The following is a 17,244-nucleotide window of genomic DNA, read 5'->3' on the forward strand; positions in this document are numbered from 1 at the left end:
TGTCAGGATATGGCCGATCAAGTCAACGAAAGGCTTCTAGAGGTCTTCTGCGAGAAGTATTCTTTCTTCAAGTGGACATGAATATAGTAATTGGTAAAGAAAGCCAAAGATCGAGTCGCAGGGTCGTGATGATCCGGCCTTGCTCCGATCTGACGATCATCCCCATCCGAACAGCACTGGATCATCCCCGAGAGGCTATGAATTGTCACACAAGAACATAAGAACTTAGACAACGCCAAGATGCGGATCTAAGCCCGGTTCATATGAAGCCCGCTGCCTCATTGTTAAAGCTTATGCTTGTCATCGGTGTTGATGGAAGCGGAAAGGAGGCACAGAAGACTTTAGCTTGCGGCGTAGGGGTAAGATGGGTTAAAGTGTTCAGCCAGATGTTCTCAGTGTTAAGATGGTGAGATGGTGTGAATTGGGGTAGGAGAATGGGAGTCTAGAATGTAGGCTTGGGCCAGAAAGCTTGTGCGATAATAGGCTTGTATCGTGGGGTGGCATCTTGGGATGCGCCGACGATTTTAGACAGGGCTGCAGGGGAAGGAGCATCATGAAGGTCTCCGTAGTCGGGCAGTTCAGGGTGACATGGGTGAAGGCGGATTATTGAAACTTGGTAGTTAGATTCACCGGCGGATCTTCTGATTTGTGAGTTGCTCAGAATGGCGATGATCTTTTGGATTGGTTTACCGGGTACTGACACCGGAGATACTCCAGCGGCATGGTGATCAGCGTCTAAAACATCAACTCACGGACGTGGTCCATGACCGTTCATGATCATTGTCCGTCCGGGATTGTGGATAGGGTTCCGACGTGTCAAACTGTTTGTGTTGAAGGCTGCTCCTTTTGTTAGTGTAACAGACCGGCTCGTAATAGTATGTTAATTGCCGGTCGGCAGGCGAAGCAAAGGAGGAAGATAATGTTTGAAAGTGAATCATTGACTCGTGAAACTTGGTGATGATAGGGATCAGGGGTTCATAAAAGTGAAAAAGTAGTTCGGAGACGGGGTCCCGGAGGAGAGGTGCATCATGGGAAAGGTTCCGTGAATCTAATGGGGGTGGCAGAGCGGAGTGGAAGCCGGCGTGGCGTGGCAGTGCAAGCCGTCCGGAGGCTGCACGGCATCAAACTATACCACCCCACCCACCATAAGGAATCTTGAAAGCTCGAAGACACTGGGGCCCCCTGAGTCAAACTAAATGGAATGTTTGTGAGTCTGTTGATGCAGTGGCTTGTGAGAAAGTGCTGACCGCATCAGTTGAAGGGGCTTTGGATGATCAGCCATGGATTTGGGTTCAACGGTTCGTCTGAACTTTTGACATGGTAGTATTAAAGTGACAAGCGAATCGGGATGGTTCAATATCGATTGTGTGAAACTTGAGAGGAAGTGACTGAACGTCAACAGAGGTCTGATCATGGCTTCGACTTCCATGCTTCCTTCCGTGCTTATGGGTTGCATATGTAATCATTGTGACGGAAGGAAGCATGATGTATTCCCGCAAGGCACAATCCAAGCCCCTTTATGAGACTCAAGATGATCAACGAGATGGTGGTGAAGTGTCCCTGAAGTGCCCGGCGTTGATGATGTCGGGTTGGTGATTTGCAAATGGTTCGCGCGGGGCAGTGCAAGATGCCTTGTCCAAAGTGGGGTCAGCACGGCGCCGTTCAGGTTGGTCGGGCAGGTGGGGTATCTGGGGATCCTGCCCCTGCCAGGGCATGGTCCCTTCTGTTTCTGTCAGTGGTTCTTCCGTCCTTTGTTCTCTGCAACCGAATTCTCGTGACCTTCAACTTGTCTCTTCTGTGACTGGACACAGATTGAACACAGAACTCATTGGATTCAGCCGGCTTTCTCTTTGGTCGCCTTGAATTGCTGCAATACAACCCAGCGACCTTTTTGATCAATTGACTCTGTTCAGCCTGCTGCTCTGCCCGAGTCTGCCCTTTTCGAGATGTTGCTTCGCCTCGATTCACAATCCACTCAGAGACTTCAAGTGGGACGCACCCTGGATGCTGCGATATTAGTGAGACCGTGCCGAACTCGGGACCTCTTCCACTGTCTCGGGTCGTGATGATATCGACTTGATCCAGGTTCGTTCTCTCACCGACCGGTATGCCTCCCTCTTGTCACCATGATGACCCTCATCATTGAGCCTTGGGCCATCTGGACCATGGACCTCTGCAGGTTCTCACAGTGCGTTCATGACAGTAAGCAGAGCATGTCGAGGGTGATCTCGACGAGGCGAAAGTCCATCAAGCCGATTGCTTCAAATTGGCTGCATCTTCTGGCCTAATCAGGCAATACTTGACAGGGGCTTGAGGTTGAGGGTACACAAGGACAACACACTCAACGCACATCGTCGGGCTCTAGTCCGGAAGCCAAGTCAAGATGACATGAAGCCACGATGAGGCAGAAAGAGCACTGCTCCATGTGGCTGGAAGTCCATGAGACTATCACAGAGTCTATCAACTCCGTGTGCCGGTTGAGAGACATCGAGAACATGACTTCATACTCGGGATATTGGTTTGTGATTTTGGCATCACATCCTTCCCAAACGGGTCTACACCATCACTGTCGACCCCAGCTCCCAGGCAACCACGGCAACCTAGAACCAGGACTCCCATCTTGGGCTACCTCACTTCAAATCTTCAGTTCACTTGACTGATAAAACCCTAGAGACTATCGGTGACCTTCATACCATGGCGAATCCATATGATGATAACTAAAAGATTTCACAGGTCGACAGAGTATAAACTCTTGAGATGTTGCGGATACATGGCTAGACCACAAAACTGCGCTACCACACACTATCTCAAACCCCTGCTCACATCACGCAAAATCAAGCCTCTAAGCGCTCACGGCCACAGACCAGGCTCGAAAGCGCAGCTGTCTCTGCGCCTTGCCCCCATCCTCGCTGCACAAGAGGAGAGACAGGGGGTCCAGCCCGGTGTTGCTCAAGCTTTGCTTCCTGCCGGGTACGCCAGACACCATCTTTTCCCCATCTTCTCGTCTTTCCTACAGTTTCCCGAAAGTTTTTTCTTGAAATCGCTTCATATCCGGCTTCCATCACACGCGTGGGAGCGGGAAGAAATTGCAAACATTTTAACCTCTGTCTCGGTCCATGTGGAGAAGCGTCTAACACGACGACGATCATTCAGCCAAGCCAATACCACCATCACTCTCTTCAGAACCCCGCGCAGCCGCAACCGCAGCCGCAATTCGCTCTCCTCCTCCTCATCCTCCTCTTTAGGTTTGCCTACGCAGACATATCATGGTTGCCGCCTGATCGCCTACCAGCAAGTTCAGGACCTGACCGCGCACCGCCCATTCAGCCAACATTCTCGGCGTCATAACATCACTTGTTGATATATACGCACTCACACTCAGAGAGACACTCTCTTAAGGGCCCCCACCCCTTCCCTCCTTCAACATGTCTTCGGGTTATACTTATTACACGCCGTCCTCTCTGGCCGATAACGACTCTGCCACGCCGGAGCGCAACCAACTATCACAAGAAAGCCATCTTACACCAAATACCCTCAGTAACTCGGCGTCACCTGCACTTAACAACACACAGACACCAGAAGAATCTCTAGAAGCTCTCAATAACCATTACCAATATCAACAATTAGACTTCGCCAACAACGACGACCCGTTCTTTGGCGTCAACTTCTCTTTAATCGAGGACGGTTCACCTTCCTTTCTCGAAGACGACTTCCTCCAGACAGCCAACAACAACCATTTTCCCGACCGTACTTCATCCGAACCAGTCCTGAAGACACAAAATGCTCTGTTAGGTGCCAGTCATCTCCCCATGAGTCCAGAAAAGACGCCTTCATTACAGACCTCTCCGAATCTCGGAACCGGCTCCAACCAAGCAACCTTTCCGAAGCGCTCACCTATTTCCGTCAATACCCAAGAGGTCGTCACCCATAGGCCAAAACAGCCATCTCTTTCAGACTCGCAGGACAGCAGCCAAGCCGAGTACGAGTTGACGCCAGAAACCACCAATAGCGCGGAGCTGGGTGACGACAGCTCTGTGCCCTCGATCAACGTCATGTCAGAGCAAAGTCCAAGGGTAACAGTCTCAAATTGGGACAACATCAACTCGTATACCCTCAACAACGCTCAATCCCATGCTCTCCACCCCGGCGTCAATGGAAACGACTTTGCCCACCAAACTTCCGACGGCAATATGTCCCATTCATCGACACTCGCACGCGATGGGTCACTATGCTGGGCCTCAGATCAAGTCACTGGCCGAACTGGAGTAGCACCCGATAACTGGTCCTCCGCCGAGGTACGCAGCGTAAACGAGCTTGCTGCCGAGAACCAAGTTAAAGAACAAAACGAGGAGGTCGACGCCTGGATGGCCAAGTTGAGCACTGCTGGCCGCACAAAATCGGGCTTCGTGGATGTAAACCAGCCTTTCATACAGCCTATTGACCACGATGACGATAATATTGATCCGAGGGAGATCGGAGCCGAACCCTCGGAAAACAAGCAACTGTCAGGGCAGATATATTTTACAGAAAAAGGCGGCAAAATGACAGCGGAGGATCGAGCCATCATCTCTGGGAACCGCAACTGGGCCGATGCACCGCTGTCATTCCCCATCATATCTGAGCGACATCAGCCAGAGACTTCCCAAGCTGCCATTAACAGATTTGAGCAAATGTGCAAAGACAACGGCTCCATCATCTCGAGAGCGGCAACCTGGGGAACGAGGCGTCGCAGCATTGGCACAATAGACGCCGAGGTCGAAAACGCTGGGAACTTCCTCAAAAAGCTGTCTTTGAGCAGAGGAGATTCTCTTCGCCGACCTAGTGCAATCATCCAAGAGCTCCGAGGTCTGGTTAGAAGACCCAGCAACGCCAAACGAACTCGGGCCGAAAATGAAGAGGGCGCTTCCAACTCGACACGCTCGTCGGTGGACCACAAAGAAAGCCAGGGCAGCTTGAACTTGGCTCCTCCAAGTCGCACAGCAAGCCTGGGCAAGAAACAATCGTTCCCCAGCATCAACACTGCCTTGGTCGCCATGGGAAGCAATGTGGCATCCATTGCGACCGCGCACGCTAGGAATGGTTCGATCAGCAACACCCCCATCACTTCTCCTAACGCCAAAAGTCCAGCACGGAACCTGAGTGTCAATTTCTCAAACCGCTTCCGCAGCAGGTCGGACGCTTCCGCTCGCAAGGAGCCCAATAATGGTCTCGCAGGCTTATTGAAGAGTTATGGCGGCCCCCCAGCCCCTCTTCCCAGGCCTACTGCGGAACCAAAACCTTCTGCAGAGGTCATCGAGATTGACGATGATTCGGATGAGGAAGATGACGAGGATGGGGAAGGAGACTCCAGCGCCGATTCAAGCGCATCGATTCTCAACATTCAGCCAACGAAAGAGGGTTTCGAGAAGCACTTTCTGGAGCTTCATCCAAAGCTTCCCCCAACAAGCCAATACCTGGTTGACCGCATTGTCTACCAACAGACAGTTCGTTACAAGCACCTCTTGAACCTCAAAAAGGACCACGAACAGCAGCTCATGAACAAGAGTTGCCCATCTGGATCCAAGTGCATCAAATCAGGCGGCAAGGCGAAGATGTTGAAACCCGGCCCCAACGGTCGAGGGTTCACTGAGCGGTCTGAAGATGACATGCCACCCGGTGACAAAATGATCAACCCAAACCAATTCCCTGCTAATATTCCCCCGCCAATTACCAGGGACTTGCCTGCTGAGCTGGAGTGTCAGTTGTGCTTCCAAGGCAAGACACTCGGGAAACCCTCGGATTGGACCAAACACGTACATGAGGATGTCTCGCCTTTTGCCTGTACCTGGGAACAATGCAGAGACGGCAATAAAACATTCAAGCGAAAGGCCGATTGGGTGCGCCATGAAAATGAAGGTCATCGTCATCTCGAGTGGTGGAAGTGCATTGTCGACGATTGCCACCACGAATGCTACCGGCGGGACAACTTCCTCCAGCATCTCGTGCGCGAGCACAAGTACGATGAGCCCAAAGACAAGACAAAGGGGGCTATCAGGAAGGCTGGCGGTGCGCGTCACCCGACCTGGCAGATGGTGGAGAAGTGCCACCGAATGAACACAACCACACCACGTCAGGAGCCGTGTCGGTTCTGTGGGGAACAGCTCCAGACATGGAAGAAGTTGACAGTCCATCTGGCCAAGCACATGGAGCAAATAAGCCTACCCATCATTAAGCTTGTGGAGCGGATGGAGGTCGACCCTGATACGATCATCAGTCCGGTGCAGGAACCTCCGCTGAGGCACTTCCCGCCTCCCATGCCCCAAAATAACGACAGAAGGCAAAGCGGACAGCCTCATATGCAGCAGCGGTTTGATCCAGCGATACATGGCATGAGCCATATGCCCATGCGCCAAATGCCCATGTCTTATCCCAGCACTCCACAGCAACACCAAGGCTTTGGGTACCAACCCTTTCCTCAGCCTGGCTACCAGCCATTCGGCGATCTCTCCCAAGGCATGCTGGCCTCCGGATCTATGAACATGCCCATGGGCCAGCAACCCATGAACCAAGCCTACCACAACCTGATCACCACTCAACCAGTGTACACCACCATGCCAATGACCACCACAGCTGGCGGGTACGTGACTTCTCCCATTTCCGCCTCGCAGATGGGAGTCTCCTCACAGCTAACGACTCCCCTGATGGGCACGCCGTTGATGGGTGCGCCCCCTAACCAGGGGCAATTCATGGGCATATCCCCAGATAGCACCAGCGGAACAGAGGCGTTTCCCGGGATGGCCCTAAATCTGAACATGAACGCTCTAGGACTTCAAGATCCTGTCTCGATGGGATACGGAACTATGAATAGTGGTGGTGGTGGGATGATGCTGGATACAAGTCTCACTCCAACCCCAAGGCAGGGTGGTAGTCGACCGCATTCGCAGAATGGACACCAGCACCATGGATATGGAAGACAACAGTCACATGGACATGTGAATGCGCAGTTCATGCCAGTGGGAGCACAAGGGCCTCATGGGAATGTGAGTCCGTTTGGGACGGCGCGTATGCCAGGGCAGAATGGAGGGTTCTACTGAGAGCAATACGGGTTCTTTTTCTTCTTTCTTGTTCCGTTTTTGGTGTTGATAGAGGTTGCTTGGACTGATGGTTTGATGGTTTGATACCCTTGCCTGCACACGTTCTTGATTCGGGATTCCGCTTGGAGAGACGAGGTGTTTGACAGAGAGAGTTGGTGCGGGTGTTTTCGTGTTATTTCTTCTTTTCATGGCCACGAACGAGCTTTACGTACATACAGTATCGGATGGATGAGCCGGACGTTTCATTTTCATCGTGAGAGTTGTTGCTTTGTCTTTCCTCGCATGAAACACATTGATGAATCATCTTTCTAGACGCGGGACATAGGTGGTCTCTCTCTTTTCTCCCATTGAGTTGCGACATGATTCAGCAGTGCGAACGGAACCTTCTGGGATTGATATTTTGGATAGACAAGTCTTTACGAATCATGCTATGACCATCTAGGTTGGCCGTCTCCTATGAGCTACTTCGCCCGCTGTTGATCGGTGTTGCTGGATCTTGGATCGAAGTTTTGATACCCTCGCCTACTGATACTCTTTTGCCCACACATGTACCTTCCTGCAAGTTGCCTTTGGCAAAGCGTTTGACAAACACTTGGTGCCGGTGTCTTTCCATCTTTCCTTCTTACGACTCTTTTCGCAATTCCTTGTAATATGGCTGGACGGACGTGCTTCTTTGTCCTTTGGGAGGTTCATCCTTCCGTTCCTCGAAACACATCAACCCAGCCAACTCAATCATGACTAGACACTGGAGGCCTCCGTTTTTGAATATCTTGTTTTGAGGGGTGCTGTTAAGCGCGAGCGTAACACTTCTTTTTTGGATATCTTGGACAGAAAAGCCTTTTTGTCGTCGCTCATTTGAGCGGAACAATGACCATGACCATGGCATTGGTCTTGAAGTATGGGCCTTGAACCATCGACAGCGTATGGAATCTCAGGTATCGCTATCACATGGGCGTCTACTCACTCTATGGGTATGCTACCTGATAAATTTGGCCTTGGATACTACGATAGGAACGGTAGGTGGTGACTTGCATGAACCTGACGCATTTCGTGCTTCGAGTCTGTCAGTCTGCGAGGCAGATCTTGCAATCTGAGGTGTAACCGCGACAGGGGCACCACAAGGAACCACAAGGAAACAGGGGCTCGCATAGTTGATGCAGGGATGGATGGGGAATGAAGTCGTTCCAGGTACCATGCCGACGAAGATGGGGAGCTACGAACCCTCTTGGATATATGCATGCAGAGGATATTGAGAACAACCCTCATCGCTCTATCTCGCACAGAGCTCAATGACAGTGAGAATTGAAAACAGGCGCTGGATATGTAAATGGTTGTAGGTTCGATGAGTGGTGAGGGACCCAGATGACCGGATGCAAGGGCGACTGTCGCCAGTCTTTTGGGACCCGGCAGGTCGCAGACGTCAATTGATGCCTGCAGGAAGATATATTCTGGCCTGTCGTTTCTATATCCGTCAAGGCCGTTGTTGTGGACTTGTGGTTCCGTCAAGGTAGACTGACTCCTTCAATTACCAGGCCTTAAATTCGCTGTTGATGTCGTCGAGGAGACAGTGGAGGAGAGGAGGCCTTATTAACAGTACTTCTCCTTTAGGTGACCCATACAATCTCGCGGACATTTCCAATGGCCATCGCGGCATCCATCATATTTATCTTTCTCCTCGTTCACGATGGCTCTAAATCGAACTGGAAGCCTTTCTTGAATTTCCAAGTGAATTCTCATCAGAGGCCAAAAGATCGTCAGGGGTCCAGACCTCCTGGTCGTCTCCATCAAAGTCAGCTCCCCCCGGCCCTTCTCTCACGCCTTCTCTTCGGTTAGCGGCTCTCAGTGGACAATGTGGGGCTCGGTACCTGAACGGTGGCGACTCCATTTTCGCATCCATTGTTGGGTCTCAGCCAATTAGATCCCACAAACGGCAGAGCCGCCCACTCGGACGAGACATCAACCCCCTGTTCGGGCGCTGCTTGGTTCGCAACCCCACCAACGTTTCAGATGCTTGTGTTGCTTTGGGCTGGCGCTTGTCAAGGGAATTTCTTGAACTTCCTCCGATGGCCCACGAAGACTGCCATGTTCTGCCAACAATGATTCGACTGGGACCGGCGATGGGGCAACCGCTGAGCCACGCGGACATACCTCATTGCGGTGAATGGACCGGTACAATAGAGGTTCGTATCTATCTACGGAATGGGAGAAGACGGACCGACAAGAGGGGGGCAGTGAAGGGTCTTTATACGAAAGGTTCGAGAACGGAGGCGCTGTTCATCCTCGCTCATCATATGGAGCCGGAGGCCTTCGATGCAAGGTACGCACTGGACACTCCAAAAACCACAAGGACTACTAACTGGCGCAAAGAGCGAGAGATGAGGATGAGCGTTTGGAGCTGAATGAATGAGGGATCGCGGATTGGGCGGATCGGGTAGTCCGTTTGTTCCCTTCTCCTGTTCATTGCTTTTGGTGCATGGCTGTTGACCCGAGTGGGTGAGCTGCCCGGTGATGGAGTTTCGTTCGCTGTTTGGCATTTTTGAATAAGAAAAGATTACACGTCATTCGCCCGAGTGGGCAACAAGCGAGCGATTGGTGTTTGGACCACCACGACGGACTCGGGACTCGTTCGCTGAGAGGCGAGCTTTCGGTTCGGTTGATTTGTTCCATTCGTTCGCTTGGTTCGTTCCGAGAGATTCGATTCGAGAATTTCGATTTCGAAATAGGGGACTGAATGGCAATGACAGAAAGGTGTGGGAGCCAACTCGCCCGCTCATAGAGGGGGATTCCCGGTCTTTTTCTTTTTGTCATGGTGGGTGACAAGTGACAACACGGGGCTTTTCCTGACTTTCAAGTGACTTACTGCAACCTCGAATCTCAAACCTCAAACTTCCATAGAGGTATCGTCACCTGAAAAAAGCTTGAAAGATTGTTTCACATACCGGCTGGGGTGAACCCTTCTTTTCCTTTCCTTGTTCCGTCTTGTCTGGTCGTCCGGTCTTGGGGCGTTGAGAGATCTTCGGGAAATCTGTAACTTGCATTTTCTTCGCTCTTTCCACTTTTCCATCACCACTTCTCCATCGACCATCTCCATTCTTTTTTCACGCCTCTTTTTTCACCTTTTTCAAACAATCCAGCTGGCTCGTGCATTTTTCTTTTTTTAACAAGCACAGCGCAGGATCGCTTTCTTTTCTTCTTTTTCCATACACTCCTTAACCTTACAGGAGACAGGTTCTCGACTTTCGCTCGAGATTTTTCTCATCCATGACGACTTTGACAACATCCTAGGGGACTTTTCTTCCATTCAACGTCGATCATCATCTGACTTGGATCCGATTTCTTAAACTGGGGACCTGGACCGTGAGCACCTGGATCAATCACCTGGACGCTTGGGAACAAGGACAATTCAAACCAAACGAACAACACCCGTTCTTCTCATCTTCGCGCCCATCCTTCTCTCACTCTCTTTGTGCTCTGCTCGTCCTCTCCTTCTTTGAGCATACAGACAGGGCCCTTTGAGGATCCTTTTCGTTTTTCTTTCACTTCTCCTTCCAGGTTGATCCTCGGCTTTTTCCATTGTTTGGCCTTTACCATCCAGTCCTTCGTCGTCGCTTAGGAGGTTCAACAACAAGAACATTGCCTTCTTTGTTTGTCACTATCGCTCACTTCAAATCAACCAATCACCACTCAACATACAACACCATTCATTGTTTTACTACCACGACATCTGATCGATACATTGACAAATCGCAAAAGCATTATCCAACTTTCCGAGAACCGGCTTCGAGGATACTACTGCACTGAACAGCAAACCTTTCGACGGCACACACATGAACTAAGAGGTTTCGAAACGATAGCACAATAGAAACGACTTTCAACCATTTCGCCATCACATATTTCATATCTACAACATTATCGACGACAGAACATAGGAGGAAGAAGGAAGAAGAATTTACCTACGACTGGGGAGAAAAGAGGGAACTGAGCTGGACAGTATTATTCGAACCGGACATATTCTTCATTCATTCATCAACACACACAACAACAAACACCATGATCCGCAGGAAGCGGACGGCCCTCGCGGCCCTTTTCGCCGGATTGGTTATGGCACACGGAGTGATGGGCGACGACATTCTCAAGACGATCGGCTTCGACACATGCGAGCAGGACGCCCAGGTTTCGGTACAAAAGGCCGATATCACCTACAACAACGCCGACAAGACGGTTACTTTCGACGTGGCGGGGACGAGCAACCAAGTACAGAATGTCACGGCTCATCTAACAGTGACGGCATACGGGGCGAATATCTACGAGAACAAGTTCAACCCTTGCGACGAGGGCACCTTTGTGAAGCAGCTATGTCCTGGTAGGTGGAACTTGGATACATGGAGAGGTTATGTGGGTGATATGCTGACATCTGATAGTCCCCGCGGGTAGCTTTTCCGCCAAAGGAACCCAGAAAATTCCTGCAGAGTTTGCCGACTTGGTACCGTCGATAGCATTCCAGATCCCCGATATTGCCGCCATGGCCAAGCTCGAGCTACTATCGGAATCCACCGGTAAGACCGTCGCTTGCATCCAGTCCGAAGTAACGAACGGCAAGACCGCCAGCGTCCCCGCGGTCTCTTATGTCGCCGCCGGTGTGGCCGGTGCCGCCCTCATCTTGACCGGTATCTCGGCTGCTGGAGCTGCCGTTGCCGGAGGTAGTGCTGCCGCAGGAGGAGCAGGAGGAGCAGCAAGCAGTGCCGGCATGGGCACCATCAGCCCCAGCTTCACCGAAGTATTTGGGTTCTTCCAGGGCATGGCCATGAACGGCATGTTGTCTGTCAACTACCCTCCCGTCTACCGCAACTTCGCCAAGAACTTTGGCTTTTCCACGGGAATCATCCCCTGGGCGGCGATGCAGACCTCTATCGACGACTTCCGCGGTAAGACGGGCGGCAACCTCACCCACAACAGCTTCATGTTCCTCCGGGAGAACACCACGCTCGTCTTCCCCGATAACACCACCATGACGCTCCACGAGAACAACAGTGGTAGCTTGCCCGTCAAGCGCGCCATCAACGAGTTCATCCGCCTCGCCACACGCGAGATCGAGACCAGTGTTAACCTCACCGAGCCCGGCGCGGCTACTGAGTCCGGAAACGGTACCACTGCCCTCGACAATCCAGAGAGCTTCCGCGTTGCCGTCAAGGGTATTTCACAATACGTCGAGCAACTCTCTATCCCTTCGGCCAACATGTTCATGACCATCCTGCTCATCGTAGCCATCATCATCGCCGCCATCGTCGTCGGCCTTTTGCTCGTGAAAGTCGTCCTCGAGTTCTGGGCCCTCTTCGGCTCGTTCCCGCAAAAGCTCGCCGGTTTCAGGAAGCATTACTGGATCTCCATTGCGCGCGCCATCACCTCGCTCATCATGCTTTTGTACGGCGTCTGGGTGCTGTACTGCGTCTTCCAGTTCACGCAGGGCGACTCCTGGGCGGCTAAGGTCCTCGCGGGAGTTACCTTGGCGTTGTTTACCGGTGTTTTGGCCTTTTTCAGTTACAAGATCTGGAGCACGGCTAGGAAGCTCAAGAAGCTCGAGGGCGATATCGGAGGACTTTACGATGATAAGAACATCTGGGTTCGGTATTCGCTTTTTTACGAGTCATACAGGAGGGATTACTGGTGGATTTTCGTTCCCACGATTCTTTACATGTTTTCCAAGTCGGTGGTCCTCGCGGCGGCGGATGGGTCTGGTATGGTCCAGACTATTGCGCAGCTTTCTATCGAGGGGCTGATGCTCATTTTGCTCATCTGGAGTCGGCCCTACGAGAGGAGGAGCGGGAACGTGATTAACATCATGATCCAGACGGTCAGGGTCCTGTCGGTGGTTTGCATCTTGATCTTTGTCGAGGAGTTTGGGATCCAGCAAACGACGCAGACGGTTACGGGCGTGGTGCTCATTGCGATCCAGAGCACGCTGACGGGCATTTTGGCGATTTTGATTGTTTGGAATGCGGTCAATGCTTGCTGCAAGGCGAATCCGCATGTCAAGAAAAGGAAGGAGATGGGTATGTTATCTGCCCCCCTTGTTCTGAATTGTCTGACCCTTTTTACTAACAACCACACAGAAGAGTTGCAATCCCGCGACACCCTCACTCCCCTCGATGCCCGCAACTCCCTCCTCCTCGGCCGCACCAAGACCACCGACACGACCTCCACCTTCGAAACCCTCGACAACAAGCCCTACCACGACGAAGAAAAGGCCATGCTCGCCTCCCGCGAACGTGACTCCGTCCCTCCTCTTCCAGACCTCAGCCTCATCTCTGGCCCCAACCAGCGCACCTTCACCGCCACCACCGTCCCCCTTGGAGGCCCGGGACTTGACGCCAGCAACGCAACGAATGGTGGTAAGCTCGGCAGAATCCAATCCGGCTACACCATGTCCGTCTACTCCGATTACCAACGCTCCACCACCCCCTTCCAATTCGACGCCGTCGCTGCGCCGCCAATGCCTCAGCAGCCTCAGCAGGCTCAACAGCAGTTACATGGCAGAAAGGGAAGTCGTGAGCAACTCACTGCTAGTCCGGCGCCGATGGGCATGGGTATGGGTCAGCCGCCGATGAACCCGATGACTCGCCAACCGACCATCCCCAACGTTGGGGCAGCTGGTGTTGGTAACGGATATCGCGGTATGCCCGCCACGGGTCAAGGTCAAAATCAGGGTCCAAGGTCAGCTAGATCTGGCTCTGCACCCGGTCCAGCTCCCGGACAGGGGCAGGGACAGGGACAGGGCGGATATCAAATGCGTTTCCAACCACAACGACCACCGAGGTATGGAGCTGGTAGTCAGAGTGCTGGGAGCGCTGTTGGTGGGTATGGCCAGAGGCAGGGGAGTGTGAGTAGCCAGGGCCAGGGTCAGGGAGGATATTACGGTCAACAACAACAGCAGCAGAAGCAGCAGTGGCCGCAGCAGAGGCAGGGGAGTCAGAGTAGTCAGGGAGGATACTACGGTCAGGGACAGCAGCAAAGAGGTCCCGGAGGACCGGTTTATAGGCCGCAGCAGGGACAGTTCCGGTAAGGGGGGTTCCGGTAGTGCTGAGGAAAATGGGGAGATGAGGAGGAGTGTAGAAGTATGGAAGGGAAAAGTGTATGTAGGATAAGAAGGAAGATTGAAGAATACATAGCTACGGATGTAATGATGATGGATGGGGAAAGCGATACCTATAAGAAACTTTTCTGTTTTGTATTTGAAATAAGATACCATACATGCACATTAACTGAAGCAAGAAAATGTTCTGCTTTGTGTGAATTGAATACCTAGGTACCTACTTGGCCAACTTCGTTCAACTACCTGGATTTATTTTTTTGGAAACAATGACAACTGTTATTGCCAATTGACCTGTGTACCCTCCTTCTCCTTTGGGAGAAAAGAGAGCTACGTGAATTGCAAAAACAACGAATATTCAAATTAATGCTAGCTCCAAAACTAGGGTCTCGGACGTGAATAAGCCCACCCGCCCACACACTCATCCACCTTACTTCCCATGCTCCAATATCTTCCTCTTGGGATCCTCCTCCATCTCCTTAACCTCCACCCCAACATCCTTGATAAACCCCTCCCCCATCTTCATCTCCTCCACCATTTGCTCCACATCCACCTTCCTCTCCGTCAGCTCCTTTACCTTCTGCTCCTTCTCAACAATCTCCTTCTCCTTCTCCTTATACTCCTCGCTCTCCCTAGCCGCCTCACCCAGCTGCAGCAGCTCCTGCCTCCTACTCTTCACCACACTGTCCATCGCCTCTGCCGCCTGCTCCAGCATCTTAACCTTATCCTTCAACAACGTTGTCTCATCCGTCCCCGGCGTCGTCGTCGTCGTCGTCTTCTTCATAGTCTCATAAACAGTCAAAGCCGTGATCTTGTCCACATACCCCTGCGGCGCCAGCAGCGGCAAGCAGATGGTCTCTCTCGCCGCGCTCAGCACCGCTTTTTCCAGCAACAGGTCCGGAACATCGGCCCACTGCGCGTCCGACCTGAGCACGTCCCGCACCTGGGCTTCTAGGTCGGGAGTTACTTCCGCGAGGAGGTAGTTGTCGACCAGGCTGGCCCAGGCCAGGTCCTGTCGCAGCTTGCGCATCGTCCTGGCGGTGCCGGCTGGTTCGAGCGCCAGCAGGCTCTTGAGCAAGGGGGCGTTGATCTGTTCCGTGATGGCGGAGCGGATCTTGGCGACGGTGCTGGTGTCAAGCAACTGCTGGGCGGGGTTGCGGGCGGCGGCGAAGGCAGCGGATTCGAGAGTCGGAGCGTGATGATGATTTTCGGGGACGGTGATAAAAGAGGAAAAGGTCATGAACGCGAAAGGGTCGACGGGGCCGCTGCGGTTTATGTAGAAACCTTCTGGTAGTGATTTTTCGAGTTTCAGGCCAAGCGCGTGAAATTCCGAGACGGGGGTGTCGGCGGTGAAGCTCAGCAGCTTTTCGATCTTGGGGCCGTCCTTGGTGGCGTCGATGACGACGGTGCTGAGGTCGAGGTTGGAGCCCGCCCACTTGCGGTAGCCCGCGGGGAGAAAGGCGGTGCGGTCGAGACCGGCGAACACCCATCTGTTGAGGAAGATGTCTTTGACGCCGGGGTCGACTTCCTTGGCGGCGCGCAGATCGGCAATGTACTCGTCCAGCGGCACGCCCACGGCCTCGGCCTCGACCGAGAGCGGGACCGTCTTCCACGTCGTGGCCATCAGCCGCTGGCCGAGAAAGTTGTTGGCCCAGTCCATAATGGGGACCTTGTGCTTGCCTAGCAGCTTGTTGGAGAAGATGACGACGTCCGGGTGGTGCGGATCAAGCATCGCCTCCCACAGGTTGATGCCGTCGAGGGCGTGCTCCCGCAACGTGGCCACCACCATCGAGTACACCTTGCGGCCGTTGACTTCCTGGAAGATCACGCCCAGCACCATGACCATGTTGACGGAGCCCAGCAGAGCGCCGCACTTGGCCAGGCTCCCGCCTTCGGCAAAGTACTTCTTGGTGGCAGCCCTGATGTCAGATTCGTTGGCCTTGACGAACGTGGCCATGTCATCGCCCGCCTCCTTATGAATCCTTTTCATCCATCCCGGCTCGACAACTAGCGCCTCTTGCGGGAACGAGTTGAGCATGTGCCGCAAGATGGCCTCGTTCTCGAACAACTTGGCCGCGTGCGGGACGGAGACCTGGCCGGTGAAGACGCCACGGTGGCCGTCTGTTGAGTCCGAGGTCTTGTACTGGAGGACGGTGTGCTGGCGCAGGTCGAACGGCGTTTTCTCGTACTCGGCCATGATGTTCTCCCAGTTCTCCTTGAGGACGGCCTTGAGAGACTCTCCCGTCGGGTCGTCACTGATCTTTTGCGCGATCGCTTTAGCATCGAGTCCGAGAGGGTCAAAAGCTTTTTGCCAGTATCCTTTGTCGTCCAAGTCCCGAATCAGCTGGATTGGCTGGTGGATCACGACGCCTCCTGACTTTTCCAAGACAAGATCCTGGTTGAGCTTTTCCAGGAAGGTCAGGTCGGGGACATAGGCGTCCACGATGAGGCGGATGCCAATCTTCGCGGCTTTGTCTAGCCTGGACATGGTGAAGGTAGGTTAGGTAGGTACCTAGGGAGAAACAGAAACCGAGGACGTGTTTGTAGGTGACTGTGAAAGTATCGGTCTCTGTAATTGGCTTTTGAGAATGGGCTTGATCTTTGTCGTCTGTTACCGGCGATACAATAACACATTTGATTCTGCTACCTCTCTTTATGCTTTATGTAGGTAGCAGACACTATATCCTCCTCCCTTTGGAGGCCTTTGCTATCAGACGCGTCCATCATCTGATGTTGTGACTCATGAGAAATATCGCTTTCCTTCAGTTTGGTGTCAGTACCTAGACATCAAAGGTGTAGGAGATGCCGAAGCTATTGGAAGTATGAATCCAATAATTCTTTGAAGTCTTGTCTCGGTCTAGCTTGATGGCATAGTCTCAGCTGAGCAGACAATAGGACATGGCATTGTGACACCTCCGCCCATTTTTGCTGCAACATCATCAAGAGATAGGTATGCTTCAGCCTCGGGGACTTTTTCAATAGTATATGGGATAGAACGGGCCTAGACCTGGTTTGCGTTAGGTATGCAGCACCGGGGTTGACCGGCGCTACGGTTCAGCTTTGAGCTTGCTACCCGCTTGGGTT

At 52.6% G+C, this 17,244-nt stretch overlaps 3 protein-coding genes across 3 annotated transcripts; 2 read left to right on the forward strand and 1 right to left on the reverse strand.

Annotated features, from left to right (window-relative positions):
- The first annotated feature begins 1,949 nt into the window (after positions 1–1,949).
- Positions 1,950–7,834, forward strand: SMAC4_04867 (uncharacterized protein). Its single transcript, XM_003347511.2, has one exon. The coding sequence runs from the start codon at positions 3,426–3,428 to the stop codon at positions 7,071–7,073; it is 3,648 nt and encodes a 1,215-aa protein (XP_003347559.1). The 5' UTR covers positions 1,950–3,425; the 3' UTR covers positions 7,074–7,834.
- Positions 7,835–10,004: 2,170 nt separating this feature from the next.
- SMAC4_04868 (uncharacterized protein) lies at positions 10,005–14,318 on the forward strand. Its single transcript, XM_003347512.2, has 3 exons — positions 10,005–11,436; positions 11,495–13,123; positions 13,184–14,318. The coding sequence occupies exons 1-3, from the start codon at positions 11,124–11,126 to the stop codon at positions 14,131–14,133; spliced, it is 2,892 nt and encodes a 963-aa protein (XP_003347560.2). The 5' UTR covers positions 10,005–11,123; the 3' UTR covers positions 14,134–14,318.
- A 272-nt stretch (positions 14,319–14,590) lies between these two features.
- SMAC4_04869 (uncharacterized protein) lies at positions 14,591–16,648 on the reverse strand (the record flags this gene model as incomplete). The annotated part of the gene is made up of 1 exon (XM_003347513.1): positions 14,591–16,648. The coding sequence occupies one exon, from the start codon at positions 16,646–16,648 to the stop codon at positions 14,591–14,593; it is 2,058 nt and encodes a 685-aa protein (XP_003347561.1).
- Between the last annotated feature and the right edge of the window lie 596 nt (positions 16,649–17,244).

Source organism: Sordaria macrospora, chromosome 1, assembly GCF_033870435.1.
Source record: "Sordaria macrospora chromosome 1, complete sequence".
Taxonomy (NCBI): Eukaryota; Fungi; Ascomycota; class Sordariomycetes; order Sordariales; family Sordariaceae; genus Sordaria; species Sordaria macrospora.

What these genes read in the sequence shown, in the direction of transcription:
- SMAC4_04868 (XM_003347512.2), top strand. Translation starts at nt 11,124, where the DNA reads ATGATCCGCAGGAAGCGGACGGCCCTCGCGGCCCTTTTCGCCGGATTG. An exon ending in TGTGAAGCAGCTATGTCCTG is followed by an intron (nt 11,437 to 11,494) that starts GTAGGTGGAACT and finishes GACATCTGATAG; the next exon opens with TCCCCGCGGGTAGCTTTTCC. An exon ending in CAAGAAAAGGAAGGAGATGG is followed by an intron (nt 13,124 to 13,183) that starts GTATGTTATCTG and finishes ACAACCACACAG; the next exon opens with AAGAGTTGCAATCCCGCGAC.
- SMAC4_04867 (XM_003347511.2), top strand. Translation starts at nt 3,426, where the DNA reads ATGTCTTCGGGTTATACTTATTACACGCCGTCCTCTCTGGCCGATAAC.